Below are 25270 nucleotides of genomic sequence, written 5' to 3'. Positions count from 1 at the left end.
GCATTCTCGGGTTCTTTAGATCCTCTTTCATCCGTAGTAGTTAATCCCCTATTACGAGTTAATCATTCTTTATATTACACTTTCCCTGTTCAAATTACTGGGTGGTTTCTGTTTTTGGAGCGGACCGATACACTGCATTCTTGAAACAACTTGGAACGTTTAATGCTCATTAAGTAGAATTTCAAACTAAGTCTTTTGAAACCGATCATCCTAAAATTTGTTCTAACACATCTTAGGTAAATACAGAAACCTGTGGGGAGTTGAAGCTGTCCTGGGATTAATGCAGAGTAGGTTTCCACATAAAAACATTGTTTTTTGAATATGCAGCAGCTATAGCAGGTCTGTGGCACTGACGTGTGGATTAGTGATTGGATAGTTTTATCTACGGAACGCTCAAGAAGAAGATCTGAATATCCTCGGCACAAGGAGGCCGAGTTTCTCTTACCCGGTGAAATGTAGCTTTGCGTATCCCACATCCAGCCAGTGTTGGGGGACGGAACTTCGTGACCTCCAGCACTCTCCTGGGAATGTTTTCTTAGTTATATATAATTAGGAAAAATGGAATAATTATATATTCCAATTCATGTCTAGCAGTCCACAATGGGTATAGTTATGGATGATGTTATCTTGGTTTGCACTTGCTAATATCCTGAAAAGCTGGCCTGCTGAACCAGCCTTATGTGAAACCCAACGTATACGAAAGAGTAACTGAAAATCAGCAAGTAGCCCAACGCCGTTTACTTTTGTCCTTGGAGTTACTGTCTCTACTCTGGTCTGTAACTTCTTCAGTTTACTTTTTATCCTAAGAGTACTGATTCTTGTAAGTGTTCTATTCTTATTCACTGTGAATACACCTTTTTTAAATAGAGAAAGAAAAGTGCATTGATTTGATACGCTAAAAAAATAAAAAGATGATCCAAAATATACAGAACAATTATTATGAAATAGTTAAAGATCTTCTTTCTCAGTGGGAAAAAATAAAAACCATATTGCTGAAGTCTTTCAACATTTCATTTTTTAATTTTTCCAATAGTACACTCTTTAAAAGAAGTTAACAACTTCAATTCCAAATGTAAGGATTCAATAATGCGAATGAAAAGCTGTCATTTTCGGTGAAGCTGTTGCCTAATTACCCTGGAAAAAAGTATTCTTTTGATTGAACCGATGGAAAAATCCCTTAGAAAAGCTTCATTGTTGCCTGTAAAGAGTCTTCTTAAGGTCACTTTTACTTCTAGACCATCCCCTTGTTTCTAGTGAAGGAGTTTTGCTTGGTAATGGCTTGTGGTTCCACAGTGTTTTGTGTATGAAAAGCATAGACTAAGAGATACTACTGAAGTCACTCAAATTGTAAATTCTGCCACAAAAGGAAGTCCCAACACTGAAACATTTCCCCTTAATGTTCAGCAAGACACATGAAAAGAAAACTCAAGTCCCACGTTCATCTTTACTTTGATCACCATTTTAAATGGCATGAAGAGGCTGCTGCACCGTCGGAAACAGAGCTCCACGGCCCAGTGTGCTTATTAAATGGCCTGCAGGTTCGGAGCGGCCGCCCCAGCCCGGGTTGCGGTCTGCAGACGGAGGCATCTGGTTGCTGCTGGGGGTGCCGGGGCTGAGCCGGGTGCTCCCCGGGGGTGTTCTCTCAGAAGCAGGGGAAGAAGCAGTGCTCCCAGACAGCAACAGAACAGCGTACGAAACAGTGCTCTCCATCCACCCGATCGTTTCCTGTTCAGAACTGGCCTTTACTGCTGGGACAAGAGGACACTCCTGTTGGCTTTCATTTTTTCCAGACGCTTCACTAAGTGGCCGTTGCTCACCTCAAGCTCTTCTGTTTTGTCCAATGCAGAGCGAAGCTGGAAATAAAGGCAAAAGGCAGTGAGCTTGGATTCCAAGCCTACTGAAAAACAAATTACGACCCAGACCCACCGAGATTCTAAAAATACGCATATACCTACACGTGTGTATATGTATATTTCTTAATTTAAAAAGGAACACAAGGCACAAGATTCTGGCCTCATGAGTAACTAGGGAACCTTCCTCCTCTGAAATAGCTAGACCCCAGACATGGCGCAGTCTTGGGGATCCTGATGGTCTCACAGAAGGTGAGGCAAACAAACAAACAAGAGCTGAGCCAGACCAGCTGGAGGAGGTGATCCCCACAGCCCTGGGCAGCTGGGTGCTAGGGCTCTGCAGCCAGAAACCAAAGTGGGAATGCCTGAGGCCAGGATGATCATCCCCGGGAGCCAGGGCCACAGAGCCTGGGGGTCACAGCAGGAGCCACATCAGCAGGGAGCTGCCTGGACCAGCAGGCAGTGAGGCAGAGTGGAGGTGCCCTAAGGCGGGGGTTCACAGCCCTGTGATTGTGGAGACGTGCATCATTAGAACAGAGTCTGCAGTTCTGCTTCTGATCCAAAACCCTCCAGGAGGGTGGGCGGGGTCCTGAGACAGGTTAAACGGCCCTGCCCTGCCTTTCACCAGCAGAGGCAGAAGCAGAAGCCCTCTTTGTAGAAATTTCCCCAAGTCAGGCCTGGAGTATAAATTCAAGTATATAAATTCAAATCAAGCACAATCTCCTAAAACACCAAACACACGATGGGACAAACCATCTGAGTCAACAGAAGCAATAAACAACAGAAACAGACCCCCAAGACTGAACGTGTTTCAGTCGTCAGTGTGGAAAACAGAACAGCTGTGTATGAAATCGTTAAAGAAATAAGGACACAATCAACAAAGGAAACATAAACAAGAAACAATCAGGAATGAGAATACGAAACAAAAGGAGGTGAAATGGAAGATCTACAAAAACTGTACATTATGCAGCGTTGGGAGGTAAGGAGAGGGGAAATGGAAAAGACAGATGGTAGAGAAATGCAGAGGGTCCGTGAGAAGATCTGGCATCCTCTGATCAAAGTCCCAGGGGGTAGGTGGAGTCTAGGGAAGAGGAGTTACTGAAGGAGATCGTGGTTGAAAATTTTCCAAAATTTATTTAGAAAAAAGACCTCACAGATCAAAGAAACACAACACATCCCAAGCAGAACAAATAGTAGTAAACCCACATATTAACACATTAGAGTGAAATGTAGAAAATCAAAGGCAAAGAGAATGGCAGAGCAGCTAGAGAGGGGAAAAAAAAAAGATCACCTAAAAAGAGTTAGAATGACAGATCTCTTAGCAGAAGCCAGAAGATGGTGGCATGATAGTTGCAATCACCATAGATAGAAAGACCACTGACAGGTGATTCTGGCCCTAAGCTCCTAATTGGCTGAACTACAATTTCCTTTATGGCGTGAGCACAGCCCTTCAGAGTGGTTTGGGCAGATATGACAATGAATGATTCGGCCGCACATTTCCCGCTCTCCCAACTAGAGTATCATTATCCGTTCTTTTCCTAGAAATAGCCTAGAAAATTTACCTCTCTTTGAAGTTTCCGTTTTTCAGCCTTAAGTTCATCTTCTATCTTTTCAGCATTTTCAGCAGCCAATTTATAACGTGATACTTGGCTTTCTAACCTTATGACCTGAAAGGAAAGGAAAAATCATGTGTATAAGTTGATAGGCCTGTTTTCTTTCCCCGATTGCTTTACTATATTTGAGATCAAAAGGTATAATTTAATAAAATGAGAGAAAACACCATGACAATAGTTATGATCTAGCATTTGGGACTATTACATAGGTTCTAGCCACGCAAGCTATTTGTTCATATTTATGAGCAAGCCAGTACTGACACCTATGAGGGACTCATTTCCTCCCTGACCCTTGTCCCAAGTGTGGTTCCCGTCGTGCAGACCCCATGACACCATCTCTCCCCGATGTGGGTCGATCCTGCAGAACCAGGCTGGTGAGGCAACGGCTCCACCAGGACCACCAGGACCTCAGCTCCAGTCTAATCTCTCCTGGGGGTGGGGGGGTGGGGAAGCAGGAAAGGGAGGAGAGAGGCAAGGGACTCAGAGAGTGAGGTGACGGAAGGCGGCTTTTGGGTGGCATCTGCGGCCAGAGACTCAGCCTGCCCTCAAAGGCATGCTTCCGAACACGCATCGCTTTCTAGGTGAGCTTCTCATTTTCGTCTCTACAAAAATTCCAAAAAGTTCCAGCCACATATACCCACAATGGAGGGGGCAAGAGTACCTGCTTTTATCTCTCCCTTCGGTTAGGACACAGTCTGTCCCAGGGCCCAGCACACTGGAGGCATGAGCACCCCAAATCTAGGGACCAGAGCGAGCCGCTGGGCTGGGAGGGAAAGAGGGAAAATCCAGGCAAAAGGGACATCCCTGCATGAAGCGTTTTGTAATTAACCGTTTTTTTTTTTTTTTTTTTTTTTTAAAGAACAAACTGTCAAAAAAAACCCTAACCACATTAGGTACTTTCTGCAACTAACTTTGTTTATAAAGGATTAGTATCGATTATAAGAGCCCAGATCCTAGTTATGACCTCTCCCTCCCCACATCCTCTCCTTGTAGGAAATACACGGAGAGACTTGCTGCCTTGTTTATCCCCCTTAGGACCTTTTTTGGTTCTAAAATTCTCTGCTTCTTTTTGTCCTCAGCCTTCAAGCCTTTCTAGCAAATAAAACGAGTTAATCCTCAGTTGGGCGGCCAGTGATCGCTTACAAGTGTGCACGTACATTTTGTTCTAATGCAGTTATCTCTTGCTCAGATTTTGCAAGTTTAAATTTAAGGTCGCTGATCTGTCTGTTGGCATCCCCTAAAGGTTGAAAGAGAAGGAAAATCTGTTAAGCTCTTGGGCTTTTGAAATGTTAAAACAATAGTTACCCACAACCAAGCCCTTACTTTATAATCGTTTTGCCAATCTGTAAGTCCTGGCCTGTGGCCTCACAACTCAGGAGGCGCTCTTTCTCCGCAGCAGGGGGAGTGCCCTTGAGCAAAGAAGGCAAAGAAATGGTAGGGGGAAGGGGGAAGGGGAGAGAGGCTGGGCCTGCTTTTGTCCTCGTAAGCCTCTTTCTAGTTTACTGGCACAGAAAAATACCTTCCGATTTCCCCATACAGTCAGCAGATCCAAAGACTGTATTCAGCGTAGTAAATGTGGTTTCTAGCAGCGCGTCAGCTGGTGGTACCTTGGTGCACGTTTTGGGGCACCTGTTCTGTTTCTTAGGCTCAGACAGAAACATCCTTGCTCTGCCCACCTGCCCCTCCTTGCTCTAGCCCACAAGGAAACATCTTTGTGCTTCTGTACTCAGGGCTTTTGGGGGGACGTTGGGAACACCGGCCGTTCCTTGCCACGATAGTTTTTCTCCTCCCGCATTAGTACAATAAAAATCGCGCATGGCAAAGGGATTTCTTCTACACGAGGATTGACATTTACTTTGTAGATCCATCACATGCACGTCCGTCCCGTTTTGTAAGGCCCCATCTTCCGGGTGCAGACTGTCTAATCTGATATTCCTCTGTCTCTCTTCCAGCTGCCCTTTGAGTTTCTTAATCTGAAAACATCCACCAATAAAGCACGTTAATTTCTCTATTCTAAATGAGACGAGAGCCTATCAGAAAGGAAGCTGCATGTAACGTAAAAGCCCACACCCCCTAAGTACAATCCGATGTTGCCTTGCCGTTATTTCGTGTGTCTCGAAGGGGCCAGAGAGACAAGGGTTCCATAATGAAGCAGGAGAGAAATGCAGTAAGACATTACAATCTACCAGGAAGATGGGGGAGTCTCTCCCGTTTCATAAAGGAACAAACCCAAATAAATAAATGAAAAACCTTGTGCCAGTTAGTCCTCTTCTTAGAAAGTAATAGTAGTATACAGGATGAAAATGGAATTATATTTACTGTAACAGGCATGCATTATTTTGTAACTCTGGGCGAGAAGTTATTTCTAAGGTTGAAGTTCCTCTCGAATTCAGGAGGAGATTTTCCATAAAACAGTTCTGAGTGTTTATCTATGAGTTCATAAATCAGTACACGATTCACCTTTGCTTTATTCACTAAAAAGCCAGGAAGGGCCACCTGGAGCCTTCCAGGCACAGCAGTGCTGTCCCCAACAGAACCCAAACAGGTTGTAGGTTTGCCACCTGCAGAGAGAGCTGGCCTCTACATAGCTTTCTTCCCTCTGAGAGAGACACACGACATAGAGTAGCTGGAATTGCAGTGAACAGCCGTGACTGTAGAATCTTCTGCTATGTAGTGGGGTGTCTCCCAGCCCTTGTTCTGTTAACCTCTAATCTCTGCGGACTTGTTGGAAGTCCCCCCACACACCGACAGGAGCAGAGCAGACCCCCAGTGACATACAAACCATCGGTGCATGCTGCTTTAAGAAAACAAGTACAGAATTACCATGGACACATGTTTTTAAAAGATCACAGGCACTTCATGAGAATCCTCCCACCACATTTAGTGCCTTACCCAATTTTGAGAGAAATCTTCAGATCTTGTAAAAAGCGAGGCAAATACCTTTGATTAGGCTTACGCGGGAAAATGAGAGAAATCGAGCTTCCTTAGAAAGTGACTGTGGAATAATTTAATACTACCCTGCATATGAAAAAGACCAAATAGGACAACTGTGTAGTATTTCTTGAGGTAGAAGAGATCAAGGAAGGTAAACTATAGTTAAAACAACTTGGATCAGCTGTAACAAAGAAATCCCTGCTGGACAGGGGTGCTGATCACTGAGAGATTACAAAACTGACTTTTACGGGCCAGTGGAAGAGGAAGGGTGTCGGAATGTCTGGGGAACACCCTTGCCTCTCAAGGCTTAATCGAGGCCTTCTACATAAATCTTTATTTTAAGCAGCAATTCATGTAGCTTGTACCAAATTCAGACCATGGCCTTGAATCTTTGGGACATCCTCTCTAAATCTGATATGATTTCTCATCTTTTACTTGGACAAGAACATTAAGAACACTGGTTGGCTTGCTAATTATTTTCAGCCACGATGCATCAGAGGGGTTTCCTGATGAAGCAAGAAGCTAGAATGGGAAGGTTCCCGGTTTCAGGTGCCCCGTGCCAGAACCCGTAAAGTAATAAAAAGATGGTTACCTGTTCCAATAAGCGTTCCCGCTCATCAACAAGCTTTTTCAACCTAATATCTAAAGAAAGCAGAAGGATACAGGTTTAGGTGACTCCACGGACTGCCCCTTTCGGCAGATTGCTAAACTGAAGAAGCAGCATTGGGGTTAGTGAAACTGACGATGAAGGTATTACACACGTACCACAGCGAATGAGGCCACACACAGGATGGGGGAGGAATTCAGCCAAGGGAGGTGAACCGCGTCAACCTCCCGCACATGCTTGTCTCGTCAGGGCAGCATCCGGCTGCATGCAAACAGGCTAATCTTCTACTCTGGGTTAGCATGCAAGAGCTCTCGGGCCAAACCACACTGCAACACAAGATCTCACAAGGCTTCACGGTTTAACATCATTAGCGAGGTACAAACACACTGAGAGTCGGGATCAAATATATATCACCAGCATTTTCGTTAGCCTTGACTTTCCAAGTTTCCATCCCACAAGGGCTGAGCTTCCTCATTTCTCTCAAAGACTCACCAATGTCAGAGTTCTGACTCTGCTTATGAACCCTAAGTGTGCCGACAACACATCCGGTAACCCACTTGTTGCTATTCTTTTGAGGAAGAACGCAGTAATAACTTAGGTTTCTGTCATTCTTCCCACCCCAGATACAGACATTTGCATATACGTAAGCACCTAGAAATCCCCCAAACATCTCTCTGAAGGGGCATTGAGTAAAACATTCTCCAGACTACAGAGAGGAAACCAAGACCCAGGGAGGATTTTAGGGGCAAAATCCTACACCAGTTTCAAGGCAAAATCAGGACGACGTGATGGTGGTGGGTGCTCAAGTGTGCTGTGCCCTCACTGTGTGCCAGGCACTGTGCCAGCCACTCACACCACCTCCCGCGAAGCCCTGCAGGTGGGCACTGCTGCCACATCCCTCTTCTACAGATGAGGACCCAGGCCCAGCAGCTTTCCTAAGGCCCCAGGGCTGCACCCCTAACCCCTGCACCCACTGTCTTCCTAAACACAGCCCTCTGAGTCAGACCGGACTCCTGGCCTGAGGCTCTTCTTCCCAGGTTTTGATTAGCTGTGTGAAATGGAAATAATTCACACAAAACGCACCTTTGTTTTCATTAAAAAAATCATCTATCCACATTCTAATCCAAGTTACGTGTTTTCGCTAATTGTTTTTCCAAACATCCTAAATTGCTATTTTGAAAGGCACAATAACAAAATAAATGAAAATAGAAAATGTTACATATAAGATACATTTATAATCCTTTTGAGTTCCATTTTAATTTACATACAAACTGCTTCTGACAGATGTTTTATTCTGTCCCTTCCATAAACGCACCCAACACTGAAACAAAAATTAAAAATAAATTAAAAACCTGGCTCTCTTATTCAATATCACTTTTCGTTTTATCTTGTATATTTTATATTCCTATATCCAAAAACCACAGGCATCATAAGAAACACTGAATATATCAGAAGGTGATTTGAGGCTCACACATCTATTTACAATTTTATTATTTTTTTTCTATTAGAAGACATCAAATATCTTAGACAGCGAGTAAAAAGAAAGTTAAAATGTAATAATAGTGCTAACAATAAAAAACAAGAGCAATCTGACCTTTAGTCTTATAGTGAAAGTATGAAAAATGGAGAAAGACAAATGGAAGTTTTAAGGAAGGGAAATTTTAAAGCAGAAGTGGAGAAGATTAAAACTAAATAGTTTCAGGAAACTGGAAAAAAGAAAGAAGCAAAATTGTGTGATATAAAGAAAATAAGTCAGGGAAAGACAGACAGTACATGTTATCACTTATATGTAGAATTTGAAAAATAAAACAAATGAATGAATATAACAAAATAGAAACAGACTCCCAGATGGTAACTAGTGGTTACCACTGGGGAGAGGGAAGGAGGGAGGGGCAAGATGGAGTAGAGCATTAAGAGGTACAAACTACTATGTATAAAATAAATAAGCTACAAGGGTATATTGTACAGCACAGGAAATATAGTCACTATATTATAATAACTTTAAATAGAGTGTAATCTATAAAAATATTGAAACACTATGTTATACACCTGAAACGAACATAATATTGTAAATCAACTATACTTCAATAAAAAAAATTCAAAAAAGAAATGAAAATGAGTACTGCTTTTTTTACAGTCTTAAAAGTCAACAAGTCTAACCTGTGAAGTGAACAGTAATGCATGACTGGTAATTACTGTGATACTGAGCAAGAGTGCTGCAAACCTATACGCACTAAGCAGCCTGGCTCATCATGGGTCTCTAACACCCAAACGATAAGCATTAAAGAAGATGAAGTCACACTGTCTCAAACCCAGAGTTTTCTTTTACACTGGGAAGTTAAAATCAATTGGCAATTAAAGTTATTTTAGTAACATTGTTAAAGGATTACATTTTTTAAAAATCTGGTCTTTATATATTAAATTCCACCACACTTTCTGGTGTGAACTTTAGAGACCCGGGAAACAAGAAACAAAGTGGCGAGGCCATACAGACAGTCACAGGGGCAGCAAGCGAGCACCGGGACCCCCAGCCCTGCTCCAGAGGGGCTTGCGTGCTGTGACCGCGTCTGTCCAGGCTGCGAAGGTCAACCACCAGCAACAACCATGGTCACTCGGCACTTACTCTCTAGCGCTTTACTGGGTCTGATCCTCACCACCACTCTAAAAGGCAGGTGCTAACCCCAGTTTCAGAGAGTAAAATGAGACACAGTAAGGGTAAGGAGCTTACTCATAATAATATATTATCAGGAGGATAATTTTCATTCTGTGGGTTAATTTCACCCAATCCGGGGGCTCAGGCCTCCTCTCCCCACGGCAGAGAAAGTCACCTCCCTCCATATTCGCAAAGATAATGATCACAAGACTGACATCTCAACAAATCCACTGAGTGTGGTCCTTTCTCCGCTCCCTCCTTGCCCTGACTTAATTTGATTACAATCCATGTGGTCAGTTTTCAACTTCCCCAGGGCTAGCCTCCCACGCCAGGATCGCCCCTCCTTCCTGTAAAAGGCAGAACAGGGCCAGGCTGCTGAAGAGGTCTGTACAGATGGCAACTCCCCACAGCAGCTGCTGCTTCAGTTCAGCCGAACAGCTGAAGCCTTTCACGTCTCAAAAAATTCGTTCGTCTTTGATGTAAGAGGGGCAGAGAGGGTGAAAGGGAGAACGCGAAAGGGTTTTTCCCCTGAAAGACTGTACTCCCTATATAAGATCAGCACACTGAATAAGCACGTATTCTGAATGTGGCACGCTCACAAACACCCCTTCCTTTCCTTCTGGAGCCCGGACATTTGGAATGAATCTTACTGTTGTGTTCCCTTGTTTCGATGGCCATGGTGGCATGTCATACAAGGTGGTCTCCTAGAAAAGGAATCTATCAATAGAAAACAGGAACCCTAAACTGTCTAAACACCCAGAAGCAGAACTCCAGGGTCCTAGTGACAGTGGAAATTTAAATGTTCAGGTCATTAGGTTTTCCATTAATTGGAAATACTCGATGTTATAGAAAGTAGTCAATGCAAGATATCCCATTCTTAAACACTCTTTTCAAAAATTCTACTGCTTCCCAACCTTTGTATGTTATAAAATAGCCTATAATTCAAAATTCTCAGTTACCTTTCCCTATTTTTTACAGAGACTCATAATTATACTTACATACTTTGGAAGGAAGATTAACATTTTACATACAGTAGCCATGTTCTGGTTTGGGGTTGAAAAATACCCCAGCTTTTTGATTTAAAGTATCAGTGATCGATGCTTTTCTCTATTCTGCCTTATAGTGAAACCTCAGTGGTCCAGGTTCCTCTGGGGTTGTGGCTGACAGGTCACCTTTTGATTCTTTTCTGAGTCTGAATTGTTTGACATTGCGATCTTTCCAAACTGCCTTATGTACTTCCACGCCTTCCTACACTTAATATACCAAAGGTAACCATTTCTTGATAATTCAGGGGCCTTCACGTGCACATTAATTACTGTGTGGGGCTGTAATATCATCTCGCCCTCGGAGCAGAGTAATTGATGTTCATAATGAAGGCTCTTAGATTATCAGGGATGGTTTGGCTCTTCAGAATCCTTATCTTCTTTTTTGCTGACTTTCCAATTCTCTGCTGCTTCCACTAGAGGTTGGGTCCTATGTGCTTGTTCATGGGCAGAGCACCTTCCATATAGGAAGTGATCTACATGTTTATCGATTAAATGAGGGATGAACACTTGAGACTGCTGGCTGGCTGGCTGGAGGGATGGGAAGCCTATAATAATGCCCTTAAATGTGCTGTTGAATAACATGGGAAAGAAAGGAAAGAACTTAAAATGGTTCGATGATCTCACCACTGAGTGAGTTTGGCTGTTGAATCACTTCCCCAGAGGCCTTTAAAAGTAGGAAGGAGAGCTGTTTCCCAATGTGCATTCCCGTATGAACGCAGCTTTGCTAAAGTTAGGGATACCAACTTTAAAGTCCTTGCAGCCCTTGGACTTGATTCTCTAGCAAGCCCCATAGTTTTCTATTTATATGGCACAGGTGGAGAGAATTGATCAGTCCCATTATCCTCTGCTTCAGGACACTTATGCAGAAATAGTCAACGTTTATTTGAAATTCTCATCATCCTCTTCAAAACATTCTAAGTATTGGCACCTGTAAGCAAGGCAACAACATGGAGACCTTTCTCAACTGGGCTCTTCATCAGAACCACAGACCACAGGAGATTCTATGAGGAAAGATCTTACTCAAGGATGGTCCAACACTAGTCCCAGTCTAGATGCCAGGAGAGACGCTATTCACTACTGACAATGGATATTACGTGTGAGTCCTCCATAGAACCCCAACTGGGAATTAGCAACCCAGAAGTAGATAAAAGTAGATTAAAGATGATATTATGTAGCCACAGTCAGAATTCAAGTAGCACAAGAGTGATCACAGGCTTGTAAAATTATAAAATGTTTTTATTTCAAATTTTGTTGAGGTATTGGTCATTTTTGCACTCAGTTATATCTTGTAACAATAATACGAAGTCATATGATCTCATAAAGTGTCAACAGCATTCAAACTGTACATTCCCCTGTAATTTTAATATTTTATAATGGTTTTTTATTTAACTTTACAATTATTTTTAAAATGTTTCTTTATATAGAAAATATATATCTTGTTCAGGAAGATCAAAACAAGAAATTTCCGGTAAGAATATACTGAAAAACAACAAATGAAAATATTTGTACCAAAATACCAAGTGATTCAACTATTTAAAATATCCTGTTAGAGTCTAATCAGAAGTTTGCACAAGAATAGCATCCTTTTGTCTTGCTCTACTGAATAATGATGAGACAAATACAAAGAGAAGTAATTTTAAGGTTAAAAAAATAAATTTTAGAAATGATTCTCCCTGCCCAAATACTGCAGTAGGAAATGCAATTACAACATGTATCTCTTCCAGAAAAAAATTAAAAAAAAAAAAAAAAGTCTTTGTATAAAATGACTTTGGTACATAATTGTCATTAAGTCAAAATCTACAAAATAAATTCAGGTATCCTCAAGAATGAGATCCAAAAGTATTGGTCTGAGATAAAATACTTATATGAGGTAAAAGCAAGTAAGCGATCCCTAGTGCTGTAAGATGTTTATTTGCTATCCCTAACATGATTAATTATTGTCCTAACATGCAAATCTCATCACTCAGTGACCTATAGGCTGTTTGGCCGTTTATGTACTTTTTAAATAAAATACCATACAGGTTATATTATACATATCAAGATCAAATATGAAAGCACATATATTTAAATGAGACACCTTCATTTAAATCATACTCATAATGTGGAAATCTCAGGATACTATTTGGTCACTTCAATTAGATGCTGATACTTTTGGTCAAGAATATGCACATTCATATCAGCTTAAGGCAAAAGCTAAATATTTTGATGCTGATTTTAAGCAGGAATAAAACAGTGTACATTATTGTTTGATGCTCTTGGAATGCTCTCCATTAGAACTAGCTCCGATAACAGAAGTGTCCTTCTCATCTGTGTGATAACCTTAGTGATGAAATAGAAATCTACAGGTAACAGTCTATAGCTTCAAGGATTAGATAACTTGGTGGTGGATTGTCATTCGGTGCGTCTATACCAATCTAGACCATTTTCTGAGTCTCACCGGTGGAGTCTCTCACAGTTGGACTTGCTGTGCAGTCCTGGCCCCTCCCTAAGACCCCGCCTCAACCTACGACAAGGTACAGTCCTCTTTGTTTCTGCCCTTCCTGTGTCCACCTGTCATCTCTTCCTTGCTTTCTGAATTAAAGTCCCCCACCTCGCCTGCTGGTGCCACGTCATCATTTTCTAGACTAATGCTATCTGAAACCTTCCTGATGGTCTGACCTAGATTTTCTGATGTCACATGCTCTTCTGTGCCTTCAGTTTGACAGGCATCGTTAATGTTCTTTGAGGGACCTCCGTCTTGGAGCAGGGTGCTGCCTGGCACTTCCTCATTGTCTGGACCTGGAGGACGGCTGGGAGCGGTGCCATCTTCTTCAGCATCATCTTTTATAGCACCTTCCTCTAATTCTTTATTACTGGCACTGGTGCCTGACGACTGAACTGTATTATCTTCAAAATCCAACGTGTCTCCATCAGCTACTGCTTTCCCTGTCTTAGTGTTTACACCAAAATCTTCTTGGTTAAGTCCTCCATCCAACTCAATTTTAGGATTTTCTGGACCATCGGCATTTTTACTGCTTCCTACCGCAGTGTTCTGTTTTGGGTTTTTAGTGACCTCATTTTGTGCTTCTACAACTGGTTTTTTGTCAGTAAATTTTACCTGCTCTTCTTTCACTTCACTTAAATCTGGGTTTTGAAATGTTAACTCTTTCTGAACATCTTTGGTTTCTACAGGTGCTGGTGATTTTTTCTTCTTGTTTTTCTTTTTCTTGTTCTTCGTTTTCTTGTGCGACGAATCCAGTGCCTCTCCCTGTTGGTCATTCTTTTCTTCATCGGGCTCTTTCACACCTAGGGGTTCACTTTCAGCATCTACCGTACTTGGACCTGTCACCTCCTGAGGACTGCTTTTGGCTTCTGGAGAACAAGGAATGGCTCGGACTTCCAGCTTGACTGGTTTCTCATCCCTTAATTTTCTTCCTTTACCCTCCTCTTCATTGTTCTCCCCACCTACCTCTGTGCTCTGAATTGGGACCTCCTTGGGCTCAGCTACTTCCTGGTTGGTGAGTTCTTTCTCTAAATCATGCCCTGAGCTTGGGTCCAAGCCTTCTGGAGCATCTACCTCCCATTTTTCATGGTGACTCACTGTGTCATCGATACCCCTTGGAGGACTTGAGGCTACTGTGCCCTCCTGCTCCCCCGATCCAGTGAGCCCTGCCTCTGGCACAGCCTCTGTGGGGTTCCCACTCTGCTCCCCAGTGTCTGCACTGCTCTCCCTTCCAACTTCAGATATTTGCAGAGGAGCAGATTCCTGACGTGGTTCTATGCTAATCTCTTCCAAGTTGGTTTCAAAATCTTCCTGTTTTTCTTTTTCCCACTCTTCTGCAGATTCTTTACTTTGGTTTTTGACATCCAAGGCATTACTGCTGCCCTGCCCAATCCTAGGACCTGGGATTTCACCATCTAGTTCACTGTTTATGACCTCACTTGACTCAACCTGCTGTGTGTTTTCAAAGAAGGAAGTGTTCTCCAGAATTTGGCTTTGAACCTGTTCCGCGTTCTCAGAATTTACTAATGTTCCTGGGGAGGGGGCACTGTCTTCAGAGGTTTTCTGGTCCTCGGCATTGTCACCAGGATGTAACACCTCTGTGTCCACACAGTCCTCTCCTGGGTCCTCTTTGTGCTGTCTTTGCTCAGTGTTCGGCAAGATTTCTCTTTTCCCCTCATTCTCCACCATTTCATTGTTCACCTCCACTTCATTGGCTCTGCCTAAAAGACCATTGAGAAAATTGAAGGGACCCCATGATGTGGCTGACCACACAACATATATTACAACGTAAACACATGTTCTCTTTCCCAGACAACCCCGCTCCTAAAGAGAGAGAGAGCCGTCAGAGCAGCACGCGGACAGAAGCCTTTGCCAGTTCCGTGCGGCAAAGCAGCCATCGCGTTAGCAAATGCTGGATCAGCGGAGGCCACTGCCACCGTGTCAAAGGCAAGAGTGGCTGCTGGTGCCACCTGGGGTGAACTGACTTTCAAAGGTGAAGTTAAGTTTTAACAAATAAGAAAGAGCTCTGGATCAGGCAGCCAAACTCTGCAAGATGAGGGGGTTCAGAAGGACTGAAGGTTCGTGGTCCCCATTCTCATTTCTGGATGCACACGGGGACCACTCCTACTCTTCCAGCTGTCAAACTGCACTGCATATCACGCAGCTCTAAGAGCAGCTTTCAAATAATTTTTAAAAGAAACATTCAGTTCACCTTAAGAAACTCAGCCTCAAGGTCAATCTCAAGGGAAGCCACTTTTGAAATAGCTCATGGAGGTAAAAAGAACTCCACCCTCCACCCCCTCATCACTGTCTTCCTGGGGAAGCAGCCCGTGCCCTCAACACCTTGCTCCTTTCCTGGAGGGAAGGGGGCCGGTTACAGCAGGAGGGGAACGCCTCAGATCAAGAGACCGCTTAATTAGACGTAAATCAATCAGCGATCAAAGAATTATGAATGAAAGAGCCTGTTGCTGCTTTGGAATGAACAGTTACATTTTGGATTCCCCACACAAACAACATCGCAGCATATGAGCTACCACCACGATGCTGAAAGTCAAAGCTCGGTAATTTACGACCAGCAGTCTCCAGGGAAGACGGAGAGCCCGGCAGGATTCTATTCAGAGTCAGCTTTTCCTCACCCCTTAAAAATCTCTGGTATTGCGTATGTTTTATAATGTACATTTTATATTAACTAAATATTACACAAATATAAATAAAAAATAAACATATATCTTGGGAAGTTCCTGCAATTCTTTACAGGGATATGTGATCAAAAAATACATGGAGACCACTTACAAAACCGACGTTTCTTGTTCTTTAAGAGTTCGTTACACAACAGTTATCAAGGATTTATAAAATGCATATTTGAACAAGAGCAGCATGATAAATTCTAGCTGCTCACGTAGGGAACATAAAGGTAGGATGGACATTCATCAATTTATCTTCCCTCAGCAACTCTGACACAACGAAAAGAGCTATGTTTCTTGACTAGTCATCAAGGTAATGAGGCACCTTCCCAGAAAGCCAGTGCTGGGAAGCTGGGGCCTACAGGTTTCTTCATGTCCATGAAGAACCTTCCAAATGGAAACTACAGCCATGGTCCCTGACCTTATCCCAGCCTCACTGTGAAAAGCTGGAAATGGTTGCGAGCGAGGCCTTATTTGCTGGCTACAACTTCAGGCGGCCCACCACATGCAGAAGGTTTATCCCAAAGCCAAGTATATTACGACAAATATTAATTGGTGAATCTTTTCAGATATTTGAAAACTGTGTAAAATATTCCTACAATATATTGGGTTTCCCAATTTACATTCTTTCAGAAGCAAAAATGTGACACACAAAGGAACATCACCTCTGACAAAGGGGCAGACGTTTTCAGACTCTTGTTGGTAAGGAAAGCCCTCCGCAATGACCACACTCACCACCCAGGGCTCCCCGTCCATCTCGCCTACACCCAGGGCTATTTGTCCATCTGCTGTCCACAGGCACTTCAGACTCTCAAAACGCTTAATGGTGCACAGGATTTGCAGCATTGGCTTGCAAATACAGTCAACTAACTTACTTTATGGCTCTGCTATTCTGATCTTTTGACAATTCTGTAACAGAATAAGTCAAAACGCCGTGTTTGGCACATAACTGAAGAAAACCAAATACAATAAAACTGTCAACACGGTCACTTAATTTTGAGATTATTTTCCTTGTATTCACAGTCTCACTGGCAGCTTTGAGAAGCAAAAGGAACGTATTCTTAAGCCATTGGTGGTGAGCACTGAACAGAGGTACATGCCAGACAACACATGTGGGTGATGGCATCGTTTGACAAGGAAGTTCCCATGAAGTGACAGAACGAAGGGCATGCTGGGTGATTGTTAATCGATCAGTGATGATTACGTCAACTCTACCAATGCATGGAAGGTGAACCAGTGCTGACTGGAAGAGGCAAGGATCGAAGGAAAACAAGTACTTACCTAGCGTCCCATCCCCCGTTGCCTTGAGGGCATTTAACTCTTCCTTTGTCATCTCTGTAGAACCTTGGTAGCCAACATTATTTAGAGAGTCTGAAGTCTCTCCATTGGTAGCTATTTCTGAATTTAGGATTACTCCATGTTTCTGGGAATAAAAACAGGCTCATTGTAATACGCACTAAGTGATATTAGGTCGAACTTTATTTTATAAATAATAATTTAAAAGACCCCTATTTTTCCCTAAGCCGAGGAAAACTCTACAGAGACAGAGGAGCGCTAGGCTCCACCCCTGTAAATATTCTATCAACACACACTGATCTGGGATGTCTTCCTCCAAGGGTCCTTCTTCCTTACATGTTCCCATCCACGTCTTGATGTGCTGGTGACAAAACACTTTCCTCGGGCATCCTTTTTCACTGTAGGCTGCCAGAAAGTGCAGCATCAAGCAAATCACTATAAAGTGGTCTTTACCTCTAAAACCCGGGCTGTGTTCTTTAAAAGGAGAGATAGAGATAAAGAAAGAAATATGTGCGTGTTCTGAAAGGAATGATGAAACTTGGCTGGAAGGTTTGTTATATTCAAAAGAAATACAATTCGTGCTCACTACACAGCAAAACACTTTAAACCCAGCGACGCTTCACAATGCCAGGATGCCCCCCTCACCCGGGATCACCCCCTCCCTTACCCCCTCCTGCCGCCCATCGCTCTTTCCCTTCTGCCTGGAGGAATTCCCAACCCTGTACTCACACCCTGGCGGGGAGCGGCACTGAGAATCTGAGCTCTAAGCCTGCTCCCTGCTGGCTTACTGCTCTGGCCTTGACCCTTCATTATAAGTAGCTGACATGGATGTTTCCATCGGCGATGCACGCGCCAGCCCGTGGCCATAGCCCCTAGACTCAGCACCACCTTCTACGGTGCCAAGAGTCCACCCAGAGCTCTGACCCCTGCCCGCGGCTGCCCGTTGGTTTATTCTACTCAGTTTCCAGCCAGCAGCTGAAGCCCCCTTGACGTGGCCCAGACAGAACTTTCCTACCATCCACGGGGTCTCCAAGTCTAACTAGCTTCAGTCACACCACTGTTCAGCTACAGAGGTCCTTATGTTCCAGACTTTAATATAAGAAAGAAATACATTCTCTAACTTGGAGGAATGTCCTGGAGAATTTACTGGCGAGTTTCAGAAAAAATGTAGACAGCCTATCAAAAAAATTCTTGGAAATCAGAGTTGCTTTCAAAATCAGATATGCCTATAAACATCTAAAGACAATCAGCACACCCCACGGAATCTACACTGACTTCACACGTCTCTTTGGGGTCAGTAAACCCACGATTTGCTTTTATTAACAGAACTAAAATCAACGACATAAAATTAATGAACCCCACAAACCACACACATTCATCCTTGAGAATCCTGGAATTTGCTGTTGTCGCCTGGATTTTTAAAAACTGTACTTTGGCTTCATACCTTTAATTCCTCTTTCAGCACGACTACTTCTTCTCTAAGATCGTCTCGTTCACTCCTTATGGAATCAAAGAACTCTTTCTGCCTCTCTAACGCCTGAGTGTGTAGCGGAGCAAAGAGAGAGAAGATTCGCACAGGTGAGCAGACGACTTCAGAAGCAGGACTAGGAGGGAGGCTTCTACTATGTAAAAGGCTAACATTGGCAGGGCATTCGACAGACTATGCTTAAAGATACAAACACAATGCAGTGTTAAGCGCTGCACTTAGTTTACGCCAGCCAAGACAGGTCACTGTGCGTGCTCCCTGAAAGACATTAATGTTCTGAAGGATGCTCTCTTTTTTACACCCTCTCCTGGCTTAGTCTGAGGTTTCACGGCATAGTTGGAGAAGGGACAGAAGCCATGCGCCCATTTAAATGAGGGATAAATAAAGGAAAAGAAGAAACGTTTACAAACCCCCAGTGACAACTATTTTAGTAATTTAGACTATTTTTGTAGGTTGATTCTCGGTGTTTGTTGTCACAGATAAACATAAAGTGGTCCTGAAGCAAACACAACGCACACACAGACATGCACACAAAATCTTAAATAAGCGTCGGTGAGCATATCAAAGTGAAGGCAAGGTGCAGCTTCACGATGCAAAGGTGCTGATGTTTGCTTCAGCATCTAGAGATTGTTATCAGAGCCGTGTGGAGTGAGTCGCCGTGTTTTGGAAGCCATTTGGCATCGCGGAGCACAGCTGTCACTTTATTAAGTGTGTTCTTTCTCCCTCCTCGTCACTCCTAAATGCAGATGGACTGCCTCTTCTTTCCCTGTGGAGGGAGAGGGGCTGACATCTCCCTGGGGAGGCTCAAGGTGGGGATGCGTGAGGCACAGCACCTGCCACCTTGCAGCTTCCTCAAAGCCCTTGGAGAAAAAGCCCAGGCAACACGGGACAGGGAATTCCAAGAGGTCTGAGCCTCCACGCGTGAACCCGCCCGGCGTGCTTTCCTCACTCCTCTGATTTCTGTGCCGCTGGCTGCTCACAGGCAGGCAGGGAGCCGGGAATGCTGACCAAAGGAGAATCTCCACGTTGGAAGTCCACTTCCAATTTGGAGTAGATGTCAATTTGGGTAAGTTCGTGTAGTCTCCCTTTTATTCGTTTTGTGTCCCACGGGGGTCCCATGCAAACTCATACAAGCCTTTTTGCAAACCAAAGATTCTGAAAGCACTCAATTTGCTAAGCAGACTGCCCACTTGAACAGATTTCAAAGACTTGAGAATCCTACCCCTATCTTTTTGTCTTTCCATTCTATCGTTTCCTGAAGATCAGAAATCTCCCTGATATAACTCGCCTGTTTCTGCTGTAGCTGTCGGATTTCCTGAAGAATAGGAACAGATAGAAAGAAAGCAGATACAGGGTTAAACGGGAAGAAACTCTGCAGTGTAGACAACCCCTGAGCCAGCAGGTGCCCTTGGAGGTCCCAGCACCATTTTTTCTCACTGATCCCGAGTTCGTTCTCAGGATGCTGGGACTTTATCCCTGTCCTTTTCCCCAGCTCCAAGTGTAGGAAGAAAACCAGCTGGAGTGAAATTCTCACTTACAGGCACTAGAGTTCTAACCAAATTAAAAAAGTAAAAACTCAAGCCTGTATTAGTTTCTTTTTGTCGCTGTAACAAATTAGCACAAATTCAGTGGCTTAGAACAACACAAATTTATTTTCTTACAGTTCGGGCGCTCAGAAGTTCAAAATGAGTCGTATGGTGTCCCCAAGGCATGGGCAGGCCTGGGCTCTTTTCTGGAGGCTCAGAGCAGGGGAGAATCTATTTCCCCCTTTCTTTAGCTCCTAGATGTGCCCACAAGTCCTTGCTTTGTGGCCCCTTCCTCACGTGGCTCTGACCTCTGCCCCCGTGGTCACATCTCCTATTCTGCCTTTGACTTTCCTGCCTCCTTCTTGCAAGGACCCTTTGGATCACTCTGGGTCCAAGCAGATGATACAGGATAATCTCCCATCACAAGGTCCTTAACTTAATCACATCTGCAAAGTCCCTCTGGCTGAGTAAGGTGACATAGTCACAGTTACAGGGATTAGGACATGGACATCTTAGGGGGGCATTATTCGGTCTGCCACACCTCCTCAAACAAACACAAAACCACCAAAGAATGAGAATCTTCACTAATAAAAGGAACTGTCTCCTCAAGCGAGGCATAGAGAATTCGCCTAAACTCAATTTTCAAGAAAACTGGTAGCTTTAGTAATGACCCAACAAGATGCTCCTAAGTCACACACAAAGAAAAAAAAAACACAGAAAAGAAAAACAGGAGAAACTACTCACCTCAAGCATTTCTTCTCTTTGCTTCAGGGCCTCTTTCACCTCAGCAAACTGAAACTGGAGGATACTGTGGGCATGCTTTTCCCTTTCAAATTCCTATAAAGGAGGAGAAGATCATTCAAGTTCCAGTGGAATCACATTTTTCTGTCACTCTAGTTCACGTTCTTATGATTTACCTTTACCTGGAACAAATTCCCTGTTACCATGTCATCAGTTTTCAAGGCCTTTTTTAAAAATAAATTTATTTATTTTTTTGTTTTTATTTTTGGCTGTGCTGGGTCTTTGTTGCTGCGCACGGGCTTTCTCTAGTTGTGGCGAGTGGGGGCTACTCTTCGTCGTGGTGCACGGGCCTCTCATTGCGGTGGCTTCTCTTGTTTCAGAGCACGGGCTCTAGGTGCACAGGCTCAGTAGTTGTGGCACGCGGGCTCAGTAGTTGTGGCTCGTGGGCTCTAGAGCGCAGGCTCAGTAGTTGTGGCGCACGGGCTTAGTTGCTCTGCTACACGTGGGATCTTCCTGGCCCAGGGCTTGAACCCATGTCCCCTGCATTGGCAGGTGGATTCTTACCCACTGTGCCACCAGGGAAGCCCTCAAGGCCTTTTTAACAACGTGAACCAGTTTCTCTGGATTTTCTAGAAGACACCCCTACGATCTACTGTAAAATTAACCTGAGGACAAACATATGGACACCAAGGGGGGAAAGGGGCGGGGGGGTGGTGGGATGAATTGGGAGACTGGGATTGACATGTATACACTAATATGTATAAAATGGATAACTAATAAGAACCTGCTGTATAAATAAATAAATAAAATAAAATTCAAAAATTCAAAAAAAAAAAAAATTAACCTGAGTTGATGCAGCTGACAGTATGACCCGATTTCTTTACAGGTAAGCCGTGCCCTGGGAAGGCCCCCCAGGCTGCCTGCTGAGGGCCTGGAGGAGGCAGCTTTGCAAAAGAGCGGTAATAAAATCATCCGTGAGTTTGAAATATGCCGATGAATACTCTTTGGGACAAAAAGGGATGGTCTACCTTGGCAAGTTTATCTCACTAACAGTAGGCGGCCAGCTCTGTACCTCAGAGACAAAACAGAAACAGGTGGGGGAAGCAAAGCCCTTGTCAGCACAAAGCCGCTCCCTCAGTCCAACCCTTCCCTGCATGAAACTCATCCCTGCAACCGGGCAACACGCTCTTCTGTCTCCCACTCAGCTCAGCACAGCAGCGCAGCCCCTAACGATGGTGTGGTGCCCACCTAGCTGCCAGCAGTTTAGGGAACAGCAGGGAACACCTTCCCTCGATCTGTTACTGGTTATTTTAGAAGGGATTTGACCTTAGCTCACCCTGGCATCATGTGCTCACCCACTTTCTGAAGTCTGGGGGTGACTGGACCCTCCTAGCTGTGACAAAGACATGTCTGTCGGGCTTTGCTTCGCCCATGGTCCCCACCTTGGGTCAGCGTTCCAGGATCACCCCATTTCTCTGGAATTAGATTCGGGGCTTCTTGGTCTACTTCCTGATGCCTAAATGAGGGCCTTCTAGGAGTATTTAGAATGCATTACGGTACTATTCCACCCAAGTGGGTTCAGAATATGCTCTCTGCTCCTAAACTATGAATTAGTTTCAAAGAAAGCTTTCATGACATCAGGTCTCATGAAAAGTTTCTCCTTTGTTTCACAGTTCAGTTATCAGGAACTTCATGGACAAAATTCTTCTTTAGCTTCTAACTCAAACACAGTAGTGAAAGAAGGAGGCCCTTGAGTTGTTATGGTATTTGGCTTTAACCCTTGGGATTTAGAGGATATAGCTAGTTAGAAAAAAAAAAAGATAATGACACTCACAAATTAAATTTTCTATGTATCTCAGCAACTCTGAAAAATTGGATAATATTCTAGGATTTGACAAACCAACTAATTCCTTAAAATATGAAAAACAAGTATTCCTTGCTCTCTGTCTCACAAAGAACAGCTAAGCCCATCCTTCACCAAATCAGCCTACCGTCATTAATTTCAACATATGCTCATGCTTTTTGTTGATATCATAAGTTAACATATTAATTCCAGTGGTTCTTAATGAAAGCCCAAATGAAATTCTACCCTTTTCTGAGGTTAATGAAGGTTTTTAATTCTCAAGTGGAGTAACCGTGTCTTTTCCCAATCAGCAGAAAACAAACGAATATAATTTTCTTAAAATCCTTGATACTTGCAACTATTTCTCTCTGGTGTTGAGATAACAAAATAAGAATGAAGAAATGTATATTGACAGGAAAATCTTGAAGCATCTAGTTGTGCTTTGTCCAAGCATGCTGGGTCTTTCGTAGGCAGGTTTTTTCATGGTTATGATTTTACCTTACATGCAAAACGCACAAATGTCCTCCTAGTAAAATTGTCTCTAGTTTACATATTGAAATTGTGCATATACCAATACTGCAGGTCCCTCAGCAAAGAGCATGGTGTTCTTATTCTTAGATGTTTGGGCTTCCAGGGCAAGTGGAGAACTATTGTTTTTAAAAAACCACACACACACAAATATATACATACACATGTATAACATGTATATACCATATATCAAATATATATACATACACACACACACATATTCTACCATTCTTACATATACCATATGTATATCCTCCCATCCTTACATATACCACTTATATAGTCTACTATAATTACATATACCATTTACATACATATGCCTGTGTATACATATATTCTCCCATTCTTACATATACCACTTACATGTATATTCTCCCATCCTTACATATACCATTTATATATCTATATATTCTCCTGTCCTTACACATAGCATTTACATTTATATATACTTCACCCTTCTTTCTCGTACTAGCACATACTTTGCTTTTCTCCTCGTACTGCCGTTTGGACTCAGCCAGCTGCTCTTCAAGCTCCAGCATCATGTCCTTTAGCATATCGACCTGGTACATAAAGTTTGTCTTCTCATTGTCTAGCTGAGCGTTGGAAACCATGGCCTTCTTATATTTTTCTTCAACTTCTGCTAGTGAGTCCTGCAGAAAATAGGTCATGTTTTTGAAATTGTAGTAAGGAAACAAAAACACAGATTAGTTCAGTATTTTTAACAAAACCTCCAAAAACGCAGCCCTGAATTTAGACTTTATTTCTTAGAGCAAATGAATCAGAAGAAGAAACACATGGCAATTTGAAATGCCCCAAAAGTCCGCCTTTTCAATTTGCTCCAATTCTCATGACTCAGGAAATTAGTTATTAACTGTGTCTAGGGATGAAGATAATTTACAGTCATTAGGACAAGGGGGACACTGGGTGGAAGGGGCTCTGGTCACAGAGGCAGCAGAGCCCTGGTTGTGGGAATCTGATTCTGTAGCCTGTTGTACAGGTGTCTGAAGTAACCACTCAAGACATGTGACCGGAACCTGGGACAGAGCCAGCGCTGGGGAGGGGGAGTAGAACACCTGCCACCAGCGGCCCACTGTCCCCAATGCGGCTTATGAACCAGGAAAGGCTTAAGTAGAAGTTCACATGTTCAACCCATAGGAAAACTCAACAAGGTACACAGGCCTCACTGGGTAGGTCCCGGAAAGACAAAGCTCATTCCTTTGAAAAGACAACCAGGGAAAGAGGCCTGCAAAGTAAACATGTCCCCCTCAACCCCGGGGCTCACACACCGGCAGGGCAGGCAACAGAGTACAGCAGCGTGTGGGTCCCGAAGCACAGGCCAGCGGGAGACGACTCTGGGAGAACAGAGAGCAGCATCCCAGGTGCAAAGGACCCTGAGTTACAGAAAGGCCGGCACTGGCGGGTCGGGCGTGTGTCAGGTGCTACCAGGAGGCTCTGCGGAGACCAGCGCTGCTCTCGCCTGCACTTGCAAACCAGGGCAAGGATTTCAGGTGGGACCAGTGATTCCTGTGCTGCTTCCATGGCTCTCTTTCCAACTCCAGCAGGAGTTGAAAGCCAGAATCTTAATTTTCCCCCCTTTTTAAAGAGCAGTGACAAATAGGAAACTGATTAATTAGTCATGTGATTTGGCGCCCCTGGGATACTGAACTCAGACTGGTTTGGGGTTACTTTCTCAGGAGCTGAAAAGGAAGGAAAAGATTTACCATCTCTTGCTAGACTCATGAGCTGCCCGAGCTGCCCTGTGAAGCCAGAGAATAAAGTCCCTGACGCCCCACCTCACTTCCAGGGAGCCTGGCAACTCAATTTCCTGGTCGGCACAATGCAGTAATTCCACTTTCTACAAGTACCGTGTATTTACTCAAATAAATCCAAGAAGATACACATTCAGACATTGCTTTGGTTAGTAAAATGGCACAGTATGCAAATAATTTGTGTGTTTCAAAAGCACAGAACTTCCTTATCG

The 25270-nt window shown here is 43.5% G+C and overlaps 1 protein-coding gene across 12 annotated transcripts in view; it reads right to left on the bottom strand.

Moving 5' to 3' along the window:
• Positions 1-1040: 1040 nt before the first annotated feature.
• The window catches only part of LRRFIP1 (LRR binding FLII interacting protein 1), a 144493-nt gene continuing 120263 nt past the window's right edge, over positions 1041-25270 (bottom strand). For 8 of the 12 annotated variants that reach the window (XM_061188898.1, XM_061188921.1, XM_061188913.1 and 5 more), the window contains 4 exons: positions 23769-23939; positions 20922-21014; positions 17151-17292; positions 11929-14906 (listed from right to left, as the gene is read on the bottom strand). In XM_061188898.1, the coding sequence (XP_061044881.1) occupies positions 13207-14906; positions 17151-17292; positions 20922-21014; positions 23769-23939 (2106 nt within the window). In that variant the 3' untranslated portion in view covers positions 11929-13206. Of the gene's footprint in view, positions 1854-3412; positions 3518-4620; positions 4701-5318; positions 5437-6989; positions 7040-11928; positions 14907-17150; positions 17293-20921; positions 21015-23768; positions 23940-25270 lie in introns of those variants that run through there. The other 4 variants (XM_061188935.1, XM_061188942.1, XM_061188946.1 and 1 more) reach the window with 1 other exon arrangement.

The sequence above is a fragment of the Eubalaena glacialis genome, chromosome 1, assembly GCF_028564815.1.
Source record: "Eubalaena glacialis isolate mEubGla1 chromosome 1, mEubGla1.1.hap2.+ XY, whole genome shotgun sequence".
NCBI lineage: Eukaryota > Metazoa > Chordata > Mammalia > Artiodactyla > Balaenidae > Eubalaena > Eubalaena glacialis.
This window is presented reverse-complemented; position numbering and strand designations above follow the sequence as displayed.